This window comes from Euleptes europaea, chromosome 19 (genome assembly GCF_029931775.1).
Source record: "Euleptes europaea isolate rEulEur1 chromosome 19, rEulEur1.hap1, whole genome shotgun sequence".
Taxonomy (NCBI): domain Eukaryota; kingdom Metazoa; phylum Chordata; class Lepidosauria; order Squamata; family Sphaerodactylidae; genus Euleptes; species Euleptes europaea.
The window spans coordinates 24349164-24368430 of NC_079330.1; the positions used below are offsets into that span (position 1 = coordinate 24349164).

General features: G+C 53.5%; 1 protein-coding gene across 1 annotated transcript; it reads right to left on the reverse strand.

Moving 5' to 3' along the window:
- Positions 1 to 16440: 16440 nt before the first annotated feature.
- RTN4RL1 (reticulon 4 receptor like 1) lies at positions 16441 to 18881 on the reverse strand. Its single transcript, XM_056865001.1, has 2 exons — positions 18869 to 18881; positions 16441 to 17777 (listed from the first exon to the last, which is right to left on the reverse strand). Exons 1-2 carry the CDS (start codon positions 18879 to 18881, stop codon positions 16441 to 16443), a joined length of 1350 nt encoding a protein of 449 aa, XP_056720979.1.
- Between the last annotated feature and the right edge of the window lie 386 nt (positions 18882 to 19267).

Here is a 19267-nt window from a genome sequence, read left to right on the forward strand (position 1 = left end):
ACTCATTTTTCCATGAAGGTGTTAAATGCCCAGTGTTTAGCCATTCCAGTTAATGCCTTAGCACAGTAATGTTTGTGTAGGGAAGAGAGTTTGTGTGTGTGTGTGTGTGTTAAGTGCCATCAAGTCGCTTCCGACTCATGGCGACCCTATGAATCAATGTCCTCCAAAATGTCCTATCTTTGACAGCCTTCCTCAGATCTTGCAAATTGAGGGCCATGGCTTCCTTTATTGAGCCAATCCATCTCTTGTTGGATCTTCCTCTTTTCCTGCTGCCCTCAGCTTTTCCTAGCCTAACTGTCTTTTCCAGTGACTCTTGTCTTCTCATAATGAGAGAGTTTATAGCTTTATCGTTTGGAGCCTTTTGGGGAAAAAAAGAAATTTCTATCTGCACTCTAGTCTGTTGCGTCGACTTACAGTTTGGCATTGTTTCAGTTGCTTGGGGAGGTATAGACGTCTCTTTGCTTTGTGATAGCTTTGTGTGTTTATTGGCCAGGTGTGAGCCAGTGTGTGAAAACAATCTATTCCACATCTACTTCATTGCTGCAAATGGCATATGTGGAAAGCCCACTGGTTGTCTGCCTGTGCTGTATTAGTGGGGCTGGGGTCTTCGTTGGGCTTGTCCATAAAGACACCATAGTATTTGGTCTACCATAGTAACTTAAGGATTAGAGTTCTATGGATATGGTGCCAATGGCAACCATACATTTTATTCTGAAAACCACCAGGGAAAGCCTTAAGTATGTTTCTAAAAAGACAAAACAATTATTTGGCTTCCAATCCCATCCAAAGTTTGCGGACCTCTGATTAGAATTATAGAGTTGGAAGGGACCACCAGGGTCATCTAGTCCAACCCCCTACACAATGCAGGAAATTCACAACTACCTCCCCCCCACACACCCAGTGACCCCTACTCCATGCCCAGAAGATGGCCAAGATACCCTCCCTCTCATAATCTGCTTAAGGTTATAGAATCAGCTTTGCTGACGGATGGCCATCTAACCTCTTCTTAAAAACCTCCAGGGAAGGAGAGTTTACCACCTCCCGAGGATGCCTGTTCCACTGAGGAACCGCTCTAACTGTTAGAAAATTCTTCTTAATGTCTAGACAGGAATTTTTTTTATTTAATTTCAACCTGTTGGTTTTGGTCTGACCTTCTGGGGCAACAGAAAACAACTCAGCACCATCCTCTATATGACAGCCCTTCAAGTACTTGAAGATGGTTATCATATCACCTCTCAGTCTTCTCTTCTTCGGACATAAACCAGGTACGTTTGCTGTACCATAGGAATGTTTAGGAGTCTTCCCTTCCACCTTGTACCTTGTTAGTCAGGAGGGGTGGAGACATGCCTGTTAAGTCACAATTATCCTAGTACTCAAGTGTTGGACAATCAATCAGTCAATCATATGACTGTGGGGGAAGGCAAAAAAAAATAGAGCCAGCCTGTTCAACTAGGTGGAATCTTAATTTAAAAAAAACAACGATATATGAATGAAGGTGATCCCAACACTACTGGATTTCACCTTTGTGGCATTGAGGTCCAGAAGTTCTTATGGACACTTGGCCTACTTGAATTGGTCAAAGGCCAGACTATGGTAGCTTGGAAGAAGCAGCACCAACAGCTGTACATCACCAAGAGCACCTTGGAAGAAAGGATAGAGGAAAAGCCCAAGCCCACCCTGCATGGTGATGTATTTCTATTTGCCGTGTGGCAGAGGCAGTTAGATCTGTCGATCTTCAGAGGTGAGCTGGATGGCCGTGGAGGAGTGGGGTTTTTTTTCAGTGTCCCCACCCACCAAGCTTTATAATCCCTCTCCTCCTTTCCCTGTTCTGGTGCCCAGAACAAGGCATTTTAATTTGAACTGGATTTTAATTAATTGATTGCTGTTTGGTACTTTTTAAAAAAACAACAACTCCTTTTTGTTCTCTCTGCTGTTGGTTTTAATTTGGTTTTAAGTGGCTTCTGTGGGTTGTATTTGAAGTCGTCTTAATTGGCTGCTGTGGATTTTATTTTAATTGATCCCCTGTAGTTTTATTGCTGATTTTGGGACTGGATACATTTTTAGGGATGGCTGGATACTGTCTTTGCAGTGCAACCTGACTTTTGTTCCGTGAACTGCCTCTAGCACTTTGGCAGAGAGACGGTATACAAATGTTTTAAATAGACAAGATAAACTCACGAGCATTCCACCCGAGGTGTCTGTTGTGGGGAGGGGAAGGGAAGGTGATTGTAAGCCAGTTTGAGTCTCCCTTAAGTGGTAGAGAAAGTCGGCATATAAAAACCAACTCTTCTTCTGGAACCAGCGACGGCATCGCCTGCTCCGGTGGGCAGCTCATGGGTGCTGTCTTGTGTGGTCTTCTCCTTCTCAGCTCTGTCTCGGCTTCAAAGTCATTCTCTTGAATGGGCTCCATATTGCAGGGAGCTAAGGCATGGCTTAAATGAGCTGAAATGGCTAAGCATCAAGACTAGGTGAAGCTTTTTACAGCTGATTCAGACGCTGGTATGATAAAGCTTTTCTCCCCAGTCTTAAACAGTGTGTGTGTGTGGGGGGGGGGGGTTGGAATAAAAACCCCAAGCTCTCAAGTGTATTGGCTTTCTGGTAATTGGAGCTCGTACTGTCATTAAAGATGACAGCTTTCTCCTGATAAGATTCCTGTCTAACACTTGTAAAAGGCAGCGAATTGTACCCTATATATCTTGCAGCCCCCTGGACGTCTCTCAGTGATTGCTTCCGTCAGAATTCCAGGCTGGTTGGGGTTCTTAAAGCTTCTGTTGGGGACAGACCGCCGTTATCTCCCTGATGAAAAGACTTCCTGATGGATTCATTTTGAGAGAAGATGAAAGGTGTATGTATGGTTAGGCATAGCGGATTGAACATACTGTTCCAGAAAAGGTATCATATGCCAAAAGAATGCCCCGACATCTATGCCTAGCTTGCCATAATTCCCAGATAGCTCACTTCCTTCCTAAAGCTACAGAGGTGAAGCTCTTTTCACAGAAATCTGCCTGAAATCCTCCCAGTTCCTGCTGCTACCCACGCGCACATAATCTGTCAGCCACTGACATATTTGGCAACTGTCGCTCTTTTCACCTTCCTTTCTAAAATTTCTTCCTGGTTTGCCTTCTAGGTTCATCATCATCATAACTTTCCTCTGGATCTTTTTTTTTTTTTGGCATGTGTTTGGGAGAGTTTGTATACCCTGAACCTTTGGCTATTGCAAGAAGGCTTCTCCCCCCACCCCCGGTCTCTTTTTGTATGTGACTTCCCCATAATCCTCTTGAAAGGAACAAATGCAGCATCCTCCACAGCCCTTTTGTGAGCTCAGCAAATGTGCTAGCACTAGAACGTTACAGGGCTGTATCCCCTCCTCTCTGGAAGCATGGCTTCGTACAGTTTGCTAATTAAACAGGAAAATGTGGCCTGCCATGTGCAACCACCTCAAGAACCTCATCTCAGGAGATGCCAGGGCCTGTCCCCGTAGCCATTTTAAAGCCTATCTCTTGGTTGAGTGGCTGCTGCTTGTTTGCTAGGTTCTCTGCAGTTAGAGCTATGCTCTTAGTCCCCCCCCCGCCCCCACTGCCTGAGTATAAATCCACATTAGAATAACTCTTAAAGAGTTCTGCTGTCAGAAGCACCTGGTAAAGGCTGCTCTCTGCAAGCATTACTGTTGAGTGTTGTATGCTGGCCTTTACCGCACAGGCCTCTTGGCCATGCTTCAATTGCATTAGCGTGGCGCTGGGGCTCGTCTTCCTAGAGGAAGATGGGCAGGCAGCTTGCCCATCCGCTTTGTGGATAGGTGAGTGCCCCGTTCGCATGCCTCCAATTAAAGCCATTAGCTTCTCTGTCTCTATGTGCAGGGAGAGAGTGAGTGAAAAGGGAGGAAGAAAGTAAGGCTGCAGGCCTGGTCCGGATGGAATCTAAGTAGCAGAGCCGGCGAAATTGGGTTTTTTTCCCCCTCACCCTTTTCAATTGCCTTGCTGCTTAGCTCGTAAGCTGGAGATCTTCTCACAGAGTCAGAAGGATCTTGGTGTTAGTTAGAGCCGCACCAGCTCAGTGATAACCTGAATCACCATGGCCTTTATCCAAGTGCCTTTGGTACCGCATTCTTTAGAGTTTGGTACTAACAGGTTCTAAATATAGGCCCTTGCACGTTGATATTTTTGATGGGGAGAGATTGGTGCTTCATTTTACCTTTTCCTGCCGAAGTGTGGATGAGCAAAGTTTTCAGAGGTGGATGCTGTCTTAACTTTGAAGTCCCTTTGAAGTGTCCTTGTGGGCTCCTACTTTGGACACTGACCATTTCTTTCCTCCTGCCCTCTGGCTCTCACAGGACAGCTTCAGTGGCAGGAAGATGGCAGATCTGTTTTCTTGCTCAGTTTCTGACCAGGAAAACGCTTCAGGTTTGCGAAGCTTAAATCCTTGCTAGCCCCAGTGGCCCCCATCTTCAAAACGACAGCGTTGGAGAGCTGAGAGGATGATTGTCACTTTCCTGGAGTGTATTTATAACTTCCGTGCTAATTCGGCTTCTCATTGACTCATAAAGAAGAAGAAATCTTGGGCTCTGCTACTTGTTAAAATCTGGATCCTTGTAGCTGAGATTAATCCATTCAGACCGGTTGGGGAATTTCAAATTTTAATTGGGAGAGGTAATGCCAGTTTGAAGACAGAGAGACAGGCAGCAGTTTCATTTGCAGGGTTCTAAGCCTCAGCAGCGTGGGGGTACAGAACACTTTGGGATGCTTTTGGCAGCAGGCATCGTTTTTACAGCGGGTTCAGTGAGGGGGTCTGACAGTGGTCCCACCTCTCAGAAGCTGAAATGTCACCCTTGACCGGCACTCATCCTTGCTGTTCCTCTGTGTTTTGTTTTTGTCCTACGAAACATTTTTTTTTTTTTTTTAGGAAAGCGTCAATCACTTTGTGCAGAGCAGCTTGAGCAAGTAGCTTCTTTGGAAGCTTCGTCTCCGCTCTGCCGCTGTCAGCAGCACTGGGGTTAAGGATGTCAGTCTACTTTTCAGGGTAGGAATAAAGGGCTGAGATAGAATCATAGAGTTGGAAGGGACCACCATGGTCATCTAGTCCAACCCCCTGCACAATGCAGGAAATTCACAACTACCTGCCCCCGCACACCCTCCGTGACCCCTACTCCATGCCCAGAAGATGCCCTCCCTCTCATGAACTGCCTAAGTTCAGCATTGCTGGCAGATGGCCATCTAACCTCTGCTTAAAAACCTCCAGGGAAGGAGAGCTCACCACCTCCTGAGGAAGCCTGTTCCACTGAGGAACCACTCTAACTGTTAGAAAATTCTTCCTAATGTCTAGATGGAAACTCTTCTGATTTAATTTCAACCTGTTGGTTCGGGTCTGACCTGGGGCAACAGAAAACAACTCGGCACCCTCCTCTGTATGACAGCCCTTATATCACCTGATATGCGAAAAGTGGCTACATGCAAAGCGACGTAGAGGTGAGGTCCCACTGAGCCCCATTTGGACAGAGGGGCGGTTGATGGAGAGTCTTCCCGGCATCCTGCATCTCCGGAGCAAGAAGTGCTGAATGCTTGAGGGGAGGGAGACATGGGGGAACCGGTGGGCCAACTTTGAGAAGGAGGCCTGCCCTTCATTTCTCAAATGCCCCTTGTATCAGTAACTTGAGAATAGCCCCCATGAAGATGGATTTTAGAAAATATAATAATAAAGTCTGTTCTCGTTCTTCTTTGTGCCGGTATTTCCACGATGGCTCTGTTTCTCCCCTTCCTAATCACCAGATAGTTATAGCATGACCCAGAAACTTAAGAATTCGAATTGTTATCCTGCTCCTCAAAGAAGTTCAGGCCACTGGACATGGGATTATTTAATTATTTTAAAAGATAAAGGTCCCCTGGGCAAGCACTGGGTCATTCCTGACCCATGGGGTGACGTCACATCCCAACGTTTCCTAGGCAGACTTTGCTTACGGGGTGGTTTGCCAATGCCTTCCCCAGTCTTTACCCCCAGCAAGCTGGGTACTCATTTTACCAACCTCGGAAGGATGGGAGGCTGAGTCAACCTTGAGCCGGCTACCTGAAACCAACTTCCGTCGGAATTGAACTCAGGTCGTGAGCAGAGCTTGGACTGCAGTACTGCAGCTTACCACTCTGTGCCATTGGGCTCTTATTTACAAAACTTATATCCCGCCTTTCTGCCCTCACAAGCGCCACCGAGGCAACATGACCACAAAGCTCACAAAAACCTAGCTAATTTTATTAATTCTATTTGTTTATCAAAACATTTGCATCCCGCCTTTCCTCTTGGTTCATGGTGGATTTGAACCCAGGACTCTTTAGACTCTCCCATACCCTACCCTATTGGCACTGAATTTCAGTGAAGTGGTAGGATCTTAGGCCTAGTGGCAATATCACAGATGTCTATCTAGTACGCCCCCCACCCCAGTGGGGTGGTCTCAAAAGATAGTGATCTGCAATCTTGCCCTTTGCTATGGAGCATCCACAGAAAATACACTCTGGCAGAATAAACGTTATTAGCCACGTAGTCCAGCATCTGTGGCCAACACCAGAAGTGTCGGGAGGCTATGCCTGAAAGCCCCCTCCCCCCCCACGCCAGCTGTGAAACATCCAGCGGAGGTCCATTTCATAGTTACCTGATTGGTTTTGAGTCCCCCTCCCACGTTTTATATAATGTTTTTGGTCATAGCTGCCTAGTTTTCTGCCACGGAAGCTGCCAGTTACACCCAACAGAGATGACGGTAGCTCTGCGGTACACGCATGGAAGCTGCGGTATGAAGACTCCCGATGAAATGTGTGCTTCCTTGAATCCTGGGAAAGGGAAAACAGGGTTTGCCGAGTATCAGCTCTTCCTGAGAGTCTGGGCCTGACAGATCCAGGTTGGAAGTTAAATGCACTGAGGCAGTTTATAGAAGCACTTGAGAGTATGCAGAAGGGTGCAGCCAATAGGCAAGTTCGAGCAGGAAGGGCATAAATGTTCCAAATGTGCTTGGGATAATTAGTTTTGAATTACCATGCGCATATTTTAAACATCTCATGATCATCTGAGGACTCTATAAACAGCTTTTGTACAGCTCTGCTCAAGAGTTCTTTGCGTTCCCCCCTCCCTTTCTACTGAGTATTTAATGCTCCGGTGTGGCTGGAAAGCATTGAAGCATCTTGTCTGCCGCTGTCTGGAAAGGGGGTGAAGCTTTCTTCCAGCCAGCCCCAGAGAGGTGTGAGGAGAGCAGTGATTTTGAGCTATCTCACAGATGTGGCCATCTCCAGCCATGAGAAAGTTTTGCATGCACTTGGGTACCAATGGCAAGCTGATTTGGGGTACAAAGAAATATTTAGTGTTTATGTTGGTGGAAACTTTCATCAAGTCGCAGTTGACTTAGGGCGACCCCGTAGTGTTTTCAAGGCAATAGGCGTTGAGAGGTGGTTTCCATTGCTTGGTTCAGCATAGCAACCCTGAACTTCCTTGGTGGTCTCCCATCCAAATACTAACCAGGTTTTCCCACGTGGTCAATCTACTGTGGGCCCCCCCCTCCCTGGTGTGATAAAGTTATACAGGACCCTGCTCTTCTTGGCTTTTGGATAGTGTGAGGAAAGGGTAGGAAGGTATCTAGTATCAGAGGAGCATGCCTATTATATTAGGTGCTGTGGAACACAGGCAGGATGGTGCTGCTGCAGCCGTCTTGTTTGTGGCTTCCTAGAGGCACCTGGTTGGCCACTGTGTGAACAGACTGCTGGACTTGATGGGCCTTGGTCTGATCCAGTAGGGCCTTTCTTACGTTCTTAAGGTCCCTTCTGCGCAATAGCTGGCAGATCCAATGAGGATCTAAATGAATGTTGTTGGGGGAGGGGAGATTACAGTCAACTGGGGTACCATTGTGGATTTGGTTCCTATTTGTGAATTTGGTTACCATTTTTCTGTTCTCCTTGGAGCAGTGGACTCTGATCTGGAGAACCGGGTTTGGTTCCTCACTCCACTTGAGTGGTGTACGCTAATCTGATGAACTGGATTTGTTTCCCCACGCCTACACATGAAGCCAGCTGGGTGACTTTGGGCTAGTCACAGCTCTCTTAGAGCTCTCTCAGCCTCACCTACCTCACAGGGTGTCTGTTGTGGGGAGGGGAAGGGAAGGTGATTGTAAGCCGGTTTGAGTCTTCCTTAAGTGGTAGAGAAAGTCCGTGTATAAAAACCAAGTCTTCTTTTTCTAGATCAGTGGTCTTGAACCCTTGTTTGAGATTCTCAGGTGGGGTTTCTTGTTTGTTTGTTTTGCCATCAACTCACAGCTGACTTATTGTGACCCAGTAGGGTTTTCAAGGCAAGAGACATCTGGACGTTTGCCATTGCCTGCCTCCACGCCACGACCCTGGTATTCCTTGGAGGTCTCCCATCCAAATACTTGCTAAGGTCAGGGCTGAGAGTGTGTGACTGGCCCAGGGACACCCAGCAAGCTTCCATGGTGCAAGTAGGGATTTGAACCTGGGTTTCCCAGGTCCCAGTCCAACACCTTAACCACTACACCACACTGGTTCTCTGCCTCAGGTGGGTTATAAACTTCTAAAGAGACTCCTTCTGTTTAGGGTTGCCAACCTCCAAGTGGCAGCTGGAGATCTCCTGCTATTACAACTGATCTCCAGCCAATAGAGATCAATTCACCTGGAGAAAATGGCTGTTTTGGCAATTGGACTCTATGGCATTGAAGTCCCTCCCCTCCCCAAACCCCGCCCTCAGGCTCCACCCCAAAAACCTCCCGCCGGTGGTGAAGAGGGACCTGGCAACCCTACTTCTGTTGATCTTTGTGGAGACCTGCCTCGGAGGCACATGGGCAGGGAGCAAACTGGGGCGCTGTAGATGATGGTACTCGAGAAGCTTGCCTCCTGAGCTGAACCTTTCCTGCCTGCTCTTTTACCAGTTGTACAAACAGGAACCTTCTTGGTAACTCCCAACTTCCCTTTCAGCGTTTCTGACCTCATGTAATATTCCCAAACCTAAAAATGCAGATTCACAGGGATGAGAACTAGAATGAAATCACCTTAATCTGAAGAGTGGCTGAGCAGCTGTTTCATTTAAGACCCTGTATTAGGAGAAATATTGGTTGTGATATTATAATTGTAAGGGGGTTTTGGTAGATACATTTTCTCATTAGTAGACTAAGGGCACGTTGGTGGCTGGCCTGCTAAAGATTGGGGGATCAGTTGTATTTATATTTATGAGTGGCTTGACTAATTGAGGCTCAGCTTCAATGTAAAGTTTCTCCCAGACTTGGGGAGCCTGTTCCGCTCAGGTTTCCCCCCCCTTTCCACCCAGTTGCCACAATAACGGAGCACTTATGTTTGCAGAAGCCCTCCTGTGGTTTCTTTCATCACCGCTGAGTTCTGCTTCCATACCTAGTGTGCCTTTGCGCTATTTGCAAGAGTTTTTGTTGTTTTTTACTGCAAAGATGTGGCTAGAGACCCTTTTCAGTGGTTCGGAAGATGGAGAACGAACAGGAGACAGACGGGTCTCCCTGCACTGAGGGGGCGGACTCTCTCATGACCACTTTCAAGCCTCCTCTAGACTCCTTGCAGGAACAGATATGCCAGCCCCACGTCCCCTGCTTGCCTCTTGAAGATCCCTGGGTTGTTTTTTCTGTTTCATTCAAGACCTCAAGTCATTCCTGGCCAGCTGAGAGACTGCTATGGTGCTGAGCTTCTCCTGGATTGCTGCTTTTTTTGGCCGTAACCATGGCTTTTCTTATAGCTGTGGACGTGGTAATTTTTCCCCATGCCTTCCCAGGGAGCAAACCTCTTCCCTTTGTTTGGAAGCTTCAGCCCCCAAAGCGAAAAGCTGATCCACAGGGGTCGTTCGATACCCTTTCTCAAAATTCCAAAAGCGCCTGCAGGCTCAACAAGCTGGGAGATGTCCGCAGCGGCCCCTCAGAAGCCAGGGGGAGGCTTTATGAAGTGGCTCTTCAGTTATGCTGTCTGTGAGTGGTGTTGAGGCCTCAGTGGTGGTCAGTGGTGCTGTAGATCGCACAGGTCAGAGCAGAGCAGGCTTTACCTCCCACCAGCCTGTTCTGGCCTCTTTAGAAGAAGAGTTGGTTTATATACACCGATTTTTCTCTACCTTTTAAGGAGAACCAAACCGGCTTACAGTCTCCTTCCCTTCCTCTCCCCGCAACAGACCCCATGAGAGGTAGGTGGGACTGAGAGAGCTCTAAGAGAGCTGTGACTAGCCCAAGGTCGCCCAGCAGGCTTCGTGTGGAGGAGTGGGGGAATCCAACCTGGTTCACCAGATTACAGTCCACCGCTCTTAACCATTACACCATGCTGGCTACAAAGGGGTACAGTTAGAGGAGGGACTGAGCAGATTATTGCTAAAAGGCCAAGGCCGATCTCTGTCCCAGGCCCTTTCCTCCTTGCTGGTGCTCCTGGGCCTGTTGTTGCCCTGGCCATTTAACCACAAGGCAACTAGGGGAAAGAGCTGGGTGCCTCAGTTGTACCTGACCCATTTGAAAGATGGATGTGCCAGGACTCATAATAGACACTAGTGTCCCCCCTGCTCCAGGCTGGTGCCTAATGAGAGCCAGCGTGGTGTGGTGGTTAAAAGCGGGGGTTTCGAGCGGTGGGCTCTGATCTAGAGAACCAGGTTTGATTCCCTACTCCACAGAAGTGGCAGAGGCTAATCTGTTGAGCTGGATTTGTTTTCCCACCCTTACACATGAAGCTAGCTGGGTGACCTTGGGTTAGTCACACTCTCTCAGTCCCACCTACCTCCCAGGGTGTCTGTTGTGGGAAGGGAAGGAGATAGTAAGCTGGTTTGATTCTTCCTTAAGTGGGTTGGAAACCCATCATGGGAGCTCACTGGGCGACCGGGGGCCAGTCGCTTTCTCTCCGCCTAACCTACTGCGCAGGGTTTTTTGTGAGAATTAAAGGACGGAGAGAAGCATGTGAGGTGCTTTGTGTCCCTACTTTGGGGAGAATGGCAATGTATAAATGAAGTAAATAATAAATTATCAAAAAGGCGGAATAAATGATCAAAAAGGTGGAATTCTTATCAAGCCTTAGCTCCCTGCCTTGCCTGTAAAGTGTCCAGAATGATTTTTCCCTTGGCCTCACTGTCTGAAAAGGTGAGCTGTGACTCAGGAAAGCTCATATTGAAATAAGTGGTGTTAGTTTTTTCGGGTGCCACTGGTTTGTTTTATTCTCCATCAGTTGCAACAGCCTTTGGCTGTCAGCCGGGTGCAGTTGAAAGAGCTTCCTAAAGCTGAGAGCACACATATGCTCTCTTCACCACCACCCCTCCATTGTGTGTGCTGGATGCTACCCTTGGGGCGGGGCAGACTGTCCCTGTCCCGGCCCCCGTGCCTGCAGCGCCTTTATGCTGCACCATGCCCGAGGGAAGGGCTGCAAGCCGGCCGATCCTAAGCTCCAGCCCCTGCAGAAGCCTTCTCTGGCCAGTTCTGGTTTGCGGCTCCAGCCTAGGGGTGTGCTCGGCCTGCCTCCAACAGTTTTCCAGTTCGCCTGTTAACTCTGCCCTGCTGCGCTGTTCATCGGAGCACTTGCCTGTCGGGTTGCGTTGCAGTTCTGTTCTATAAACTGAGCAAGGCGGGCTGCGCAGGGGGTTCAGTAAACAAGTGAAGTATGCCAAGCCAGTTCTGGCTGCTGCTAGCCCGACCTTTCCCGCAGGCGCTGAGCTGCTCTTGTGCCTCCTTCTCAAAAAAAAAAACCAAAAAAAAAACAAACCCAAGGGGTATGCACACAGAGGCCAGGCGGGAGCAGCCGGTCCCCGGACTTCTGACTTGTCACCAGTTCTGCTAGGGTTGCCAAGTCCCTCTTCACCACCAGCGGGAGGTTTTGGGGGGCGGGGTTTGGGGAGGGACTTCAATACCATGGGGAGGGACTTCTAATGGCCAAAGCGGCCGTTTTCTCCAGGTGCACTGATCTCTATTGGCTGGAGATCAGTTGTAATAGTGGGAAATCTCCAGCTAGTACCTGGAGGTTGGCAACCCTAATCCATAGCCATGTAGTTTCTGCAGCCCAAACAGTGGTGGTTTGAGAGTCCTGTATTAGGCTATTGCTAGGGTTGCCAGCTCCGAGCTGGGAAATACCTGGAGGTTTTTGGGGCGGAGCCTGAGGAGGGCAGGGTTTGGAGAGGGGTGGAACTTCAATGCCATAGAGTCCAATTGCCAAAGCGGCCATTTTCTCCAGGGAAACTGATCTCTATTGGCTGGAGCTCAGTTGTAACAGCAGGAGATCTCCAGCCAGCACCTGGAGGTTGGCAAGCCTAGGTTCAGCCCAGCAGCCGCGCCACCCAAACCACAGGGGGTGGAGAAGGCGAAGCCAAACCCAGGCAGCTCTCGGCTGCGGGGGGCCAAATGCCGGCGGGGAGGAACCGCTGCGTGGGGCCGGGAGAAAGACGCGCGGGGGCTCCGCGGCGGCGCGCAGCCGGGCAGCTCCGGGCCCTGCCCCAACTTCCCCGGGGCTGCTTGGAGCGGGACCTCCCGGGGCCAGGGAGCGAGGCCGCCCCGGTTGCCGCGGCTGGCGGGATCCGGCTCCGCCCGGCAACCGAGGAAAGTAGGTCACGGCGGCGCTCGTCACCGCCACGTGCGCCGGATCACGCGGCCGCCCCTGGAAGCGGGAGAAGCCGGGCCCGGCCGCCGGGAGCAGCACCAGCGGCTGGCGCAGGGTGGCGCCGCTGTGCGCCCCCCCCTCCCGGTCTGGTCTGTCCGGGCCCTGTACTTCCCGAGGGAGTCAGGAGAGGGCGCTGTCCGGCTTCCAGCCAGCCGAGCTCCCCCGGGACTCCCCGGTGCGGCGCGCGCGCGCGGCCCCCGCCGGCCGGTCCCCCGACGGAGCTGACCCCGCCCCGGCTGCGGGCCTGGCCAAGCAGCAACGAGGGGAGGGGTCCTCACCCCGCCCCGGTCGGTCTCTTGCATTGTGTGCGAGGGCCCGATCAGCGTCCGCCGCAAGCCCACGTTGGCACACGTCGAAGGTGTGCCACGCGGGCACACCGTCTTTGCCCGGGATCCACGGACTCCGGGGAAGGATGCACCTGCTCTCCGGGCTCTTTTCGGTTAGAGTTCACTACTCTGTCCCCGTAGGATCCTGGCAGTCGGGGGGAAGTGGCCGCCGCGGAGGGGAGGGGGCCTCCTGCGGCGGGGTGTCCAGGCCAGGAGTCTGCCCGACCCTGGGGAGGGGGAGGGAGAGCGCTCCCGATGGCCCGGGGTGGGGGGAGGCTGCATAACCACCTTGGCCGGTGCCTCCGCAGCGGAGCGGCTGAGTGGTTTTGCTCGGTGCATCGTCGTGGCCTCTGTGCAGTCCCATGTGTGCCTGCACAGAGGACCACTCGACGAACAACAGTTACAGGTAATTCACAGTGGGTAGCCGTGTTAGTCTGTCTGCAGTAGTAGAAAAGGGCAAGAGTCCAGTAGCACCTTAAAGACTAACAACTATATTTTCTGGTAGGGTATGAGCTTTCTGAAGAAGTGAGTAAGTGCAACTTGTTTTTTCCTCCGCCCCTGGCCTAGAAAAGTGCCGGCTGGAGCCTGGCTCCCGAGCCTCCTGCACGTGCGCGCACGTGCTGGAACGGAGCAGGCGGGCATCGGGAGCGCGCTGGAGGAGGTGCCAGGGAGGGAGCAGGTGGGCGCCCAGTTCGTGGCCAGCCAGGTAGCCTGACAACTGGAATGACTTTGGGGGGGGGGGCTGGAGAAGAAGAAAAGCCTGGCCGAGAAGCAAGTTGCAAAGGGGTCGGGGGTCAGCTGAGGGCATTGGAGCCACGTGAAAAAGGAAGGCCTGCTTTGCCGGGTGGCAGGAAGGGGCCATGCTCGGTGGGGTGGGGTAGGGAGGCTTTGCTTGTGAGGAAATGGCTGCCGCTCCAGATCGCTTTGGGGATCTGCCAAGCCCTGCCAAGGGGGTGGCAGTCGAGCCCAAGGGTCATTTCTAGAGTGGGGGTAATCTTTGGGGGCTGGGAGAATCGGGGCCACTTCAGAGGCGGCTGCCAACGTTTGCCGTCCTGACTTCATTCATCTCTAACCTTTCTCCCCAGCCGGGATCCAAAGTGGTTTCCATAATTTTCCTCTCCTTTTTATTCTCACGACAGCCCTCTGAGGTAGGCTAGGCGGAGTGTGACTGGCCCAAGGTCACCCAGCGAGCTTCCACGGCAGAATGGGGATTCGAACCTGCATCTTCCAGATCCTAGCCTGCCACTCTAACCACTATCAGATGCGTGCTGGGGTGGTGGCCACGGCATGGTTTTTGTGCCTGCCGCCTTCGGCCCACCTCCTCCAGTTGGAAAGTGGCAAACATGAGTATATGCTTCTGACATTATGATTTTGGACACCTTGCGCCTTTGCAGGGGCTTGTGTTCTTCTCATCCTGCTGGGGCAAAGGGATATCCTGAGGTTGGGGGAGGGGGGCAGTGGAGCGCAATTAGTGGGTGGGAGAACAGAGTTCCCAGTCTCCTTCCAGGCAGGCGCTTCGTCTTGGCCCTTCCTGGACCCCTGGCTAAAGGCTCCGGCCCCGCATCCACACATGGCAGGGCGTGCAGGATTAGTGTCTGTTTTGGGGTTCCACAATGGGCTGCCAGAACACAAGAACGCACAGACCTGATCCCATTGGCATTTAGGGCAGAGGATTCACAGCAGAGCTGGGGGGGGGGTTTCTCCTGCAAGCCCCCATCCCCTGTGGAGCTTCCGCTTGGTAGCTGGACTGGCAGGGGGCACCAGGCAGAGCACCCTCTTTGGGGAGACGGCAGGCTTTCCCCCCACCTGCTCTGGAGGGCCTCTTTGAGTAGTTATGAGTGCCCAGAGGGGCTTAGGAGGGGTTGGGTGTCTGTTACCTGACGCAGTGCTCTTCTGCCCAGCCTGGTGCTTTCCTGGCTCCCTTCCTCCAAGGACCTGGTGGTGCACATGGGTTTCGCTTCCCCTTATTTTATCCTCACATCAGCCTTGCAAGGCTGTTCTTCACACAGCGCATAGTTAAATTGTGGAACTCAATGCCCCAGAATATGGTGATGGCTGCCAACTTGGAAGGCTTTAAGAGGGAGTAGACATGTTCATGGAGGAGAGGAGTATTCACGGCTACTAGTCAAAATAGATACTAGTCATGAGGCATACCTATTCTCTCTCCAGGATCAGAGGAGCATGCCTGTTAGGTGCTGTGGACCACAGGCAGGACAATGCTGCTGCAGTTGTCTTGTTTGTGGGCTTCCTAGAGGCACCTGGTTGGCCACTGTGTGAACAGACTGCTGGACTTGATGGGCCTTGGTCTGATCCAGCAGGGCCTTTCTTATGTTCTTATGTAAGGCTTTAAGAGGGGAGTGGACATGTTAATGGAGGCTAGGGTATCCATGGCTACTAGTCAAAATGAGTACTAGGCATGATGCCTACCTATTCTCTCCAGGATCAGAGGAGCATGCCTATTATATTAGGTGCCGTGGAACACAGGCAGGACAATGCTGCTGCTGTCAACTTCTCTGCGGGCTTCCTAGAGGCCCCTGGTTGGCCGCTGTGTGAACAGATTGCTGGACTTGAAGGGCCTCGGTCTGATCCAGCACGGCCTTTCTAATGTTCTTATGAGGTGGGTTAGGCTGGAGAGAGCAACTGCCTCAAGGCCACCACGGGAGCCGCATAACTGAGCGACTAGATTCGAGTCCAGTAACACCTCGGAGACCCACAAGGGCTGACCTCCAGTCCAAGGAGCCTAAGGATGGATACCTTACCCAAGCTGGCACTGGTGCCACCACCCATCAGCCCAATAGTTTGCCCTGTTGCTAGCCTCCTCCACCCTTTGCGTGCCCATGCTGGCACTGGTGCCACTACCCATCACCCCAATTTTTTGCTCTGTTGCCAGCCTCCTCCACCTTTGCTCCGTACCAGGCTCTTAAGGGCAGGGCAGACGGGCAGGGAGTGTGGTTCTGTGCATCGCTTTTATTTGCTATGTGAACACAGACGTTACAAACAAGGCGCGCCTCGGAGGAGCCCCGCTTTTGCAAAAGGGTCCCGAGTCCAGCCGGCCGCCTTGGCTTCGAGCGCTTGCGGCTGAGCAGTCCTGCGAAGTGTGAGTCCTGAGAGGTTCGGGGGCTCCTGAGGGAACTCCGGCCGGCCAGTCCCGTCCCGAAGCCCAAAGGAGCCAGCCGGGAAGCTGGGCCCCGTGTCCCTGTGCCCAGTTCGTGCCCTGGTTTTCCCCCCCTCCCCTTTGCCCGCCCGCCATCCATCCCTCCCCGGCTCCTTCCTCCCTGGCCTTGCGTGCAGCAATCCCCAGGGCCGGGCCGGGAGCAGAGCCAGCCCCGACGTGTCCCTTGCTCGCGAGGAGTGCACGCGCCGTGGCTGGTGCGGCTGCAGTTCAGGCGCTCTTCCTCCCACCCTAGCCGGCCCGGGGCAGGGCGGCGCCGCGGCCCACGCCAGGCCGGATCCTCGACGGACAGCAAAAGAAGCGACTCCGGGGCTCTGGGAGCGCCAGGCCAAGGCGCTCAGCGGACAATGGCCACACAGGCCAGGAGGAAGGCCAGCAGCAGCGGTGTCTCCAGGGCATGCGCCCCGCCGCCGGCCGCCCTCTGGACGCCGCTGGGGGGCAGGAGGGGCGTCCGCGAGCACTTGCCCTTCGGCTTGGGGGGCCCGGCCGGCATGAGCTCGAAGCCCAGCTTGTGCTCCTGGTCCTGCATCTCTTCGGCTGCGGCCTTGCGGGGCCCCAGCGAGGCCGGCATGGCGGTCCGGTTGCGGCCTTTGGGGCAGTTCTTGCGGGAGCCCGGGCGCTTGCCCTTCTCCCCGGAGGCATGGAGCGGGGGCAGGTCCCGGGGGGCGGCCCGGTCGGCGGGGGGCAGGCGGGCGCCCTGGATCTGGTGGGGCGGCGCCTCCTCCGCGGCGGCCCTGCAGTCGGCGAAGGCCTGGCCACCCACCTCCTTGAGCTCCAGGCCGCGGAGGCGCTCGGGCCGCTCGCACAGCACGCTGGAGCTGGAGCCCCGGAAGCGCCGCAGCCAGTCCCAGAGTGGCCGCAGGCGGCAGCCGCAGTCCCAGGGGTTGCCGTTCAGGCGGAGGTACTCCAGGGCGGCCAGTGGGGCCAGCGCCTCTCCGGGCAGCTCGGCCAAGCTGTTGTTGAAGAGGAAGAGGAGGGTGAGGCGCCGCAGGTCGTGGAAGGCCCGCCGGTGGACGGCCTGCAGCCGGTTCTGGTGGAGCAGCAGGCGGTCCAGGCTGACCAGGCCGCGGAAAGTGTGCTGCTGCAGGCTCCGCAGGCGGTTGCCATGCAGGAAGAGGTGGCTCAGGTTCACCAGGTCGGCGAAGAGGTCCTCCTGCAGGGTGCCCAGCTGGTTGTCCTGCAGGTAGAGGTACTGCAGGTTGTGCAGGCCCCGGAAGAGCCCGCTGGGCAGGAAGGCCAGGCCGCACTTGTACAGGTGCAGCGCGTGGAGGCGGGACAGCCCCTGGAAGGTGTCGGGTGCCAGGTCACGCAGCTGCCGGTTGTCGCCCAGGTCCAGCTCCTCCAGCTGGGCGAAGCCCTGGAAGGCCGTCGGGTCCACGAAGGTGAGGTTGTTGGAGTAGACCCACAGGGTGACGAGGGCTGGGCTGAAGTGGCCCCGCAGCAGCACCGAGATGCGGTTGTTCTGCAGGAAGACACGCTCGCTGTCCTCGGGGATGCCCTCGGGGATGGCTAGCAGGTGGTGCGACTGGCAGCTGATGGTCATGGGTGAGGGGTAGCACACGCAGGTGGCCGGGCAGCCTCCGCAGCGCTGTAGCGCCAGCCCCAGCAGCAGCAGAAGGAGGAACTCCAGGCAACCCCCTGAGTGGAGCAGAGAGAAAACGTCAGTGCCGGGCCCTTGACCCAGAAGCAGACATTGATTGATTGACTTTATTCATGGGATCATAGAGTTGGAAGGTACCGCCGGGGTCATCTAGTCCAACCCCCTGAACAATGCAAGAAATTCACAACTACCTCCCCCCACACACACACACCTCAGGGACCCCTACTCCATGCCCAGAAGATGGCCAAGTTGCCCTCCCTCTCATCATCTGCTTAAGGTCATAGAATCAGCATTGCTGACAGATGGCCATCTTGCCTCTTGTTAAAAACCTCCAGGGAAGGAGAGCTTACCACCTCCTGAGGAAGCCTGTTCCACCAAGGAACCGCTCTCACTGTTAGAGAGTTCTTCCTAATGTCTAGACAAAAACTCTTTTGATTTAATTTCAACCCGTTGGTTCTGGTCCGACCTTCTGGAGCAACAGACAACAACTCGGCACCATCCTCTATATGACAGCCCCCCCTCTCCCCTGTGGGGACTGGCGGTGGCTTCCCCCTTGTCCTCCATTTTATTCTCACAACAACCCCGTGGGTGGGTGAGGCTGGGAGACTGGCCCAAGATCACCCAACAAGATTGTGTGGCACAGTGCAGATTCACAACCTAGGTCTCCCAGATACTAGTCCAGCGCTCTAGCCACTACACCGCACTGGCTTTCCAATAGGTCCTGGGGGCGAGGGGCAATCTAGCCCAGCGCTAGCTCTGACTGCTTGTCAAGGTCCCTGGCAAAGAGGTCTTCTCATAATACTTTCCCCCGCCTTGGGGGAAAAAGGTTGGGTCCTTCTGCATGCCCAGCCAGAGCTCTGTGGCTCAGCCAGCCCCCTGGTCCTTCCAGCGGAGGATCCTCTCCTCTGGGGCTTTCCCAGACATCGGCTCCCTGGGAACCTGGCACCGTCTGCCTGCAAGGCTGGTGGCATACCTCTGAGCCACGCCCCCTCCCTTCCCTCAGAAAGCACACCTGAAGCTGGCTTACACCCAGGCTCTGGCTCAAGATTGCCTGGTCAGGATCCCATGGGTCTCCGGCAGAGGAAGGGCTCTCCTTGGGGAGACCCCCTTGCTCGGAGATGCCAGTATCTGAACCTGCCACGGCTGGCAGGTGGTCTGCCCACACCTGCCTCTGTCATTGGTGCCAGCCGCCCTCTCTCCCTCCTATGGATCCGGTCTCTCAGCGCCCCTGGCCCTTTCCGCCGTCATCAGCCAGGTGTAGAAGCCCCCCTGACCAAGCCTTCCACACACACACACCCAACGTTGGCAACCATGCCAATCCAGCGTGGTGTGGTTAAGAGCGGTGGAGTCTGATTTGGAGAACCGGGTTCGATTCCTCACTCCTCCACATGAGCGGCGGAGGCTAATCTGGTGAACTGGATTTATTTCCCCACTCCTCCACATGAAGCCAGCTGGGTGACCCTGGGCTAGTCACAGCTCTCTCAGCCTCACCCACCTCACAGAGTGTCTGTTGTGGGGAAGGGAAGGTGATTGTAAGCCGGTTTGATTCTATCTTAAGAGTTAA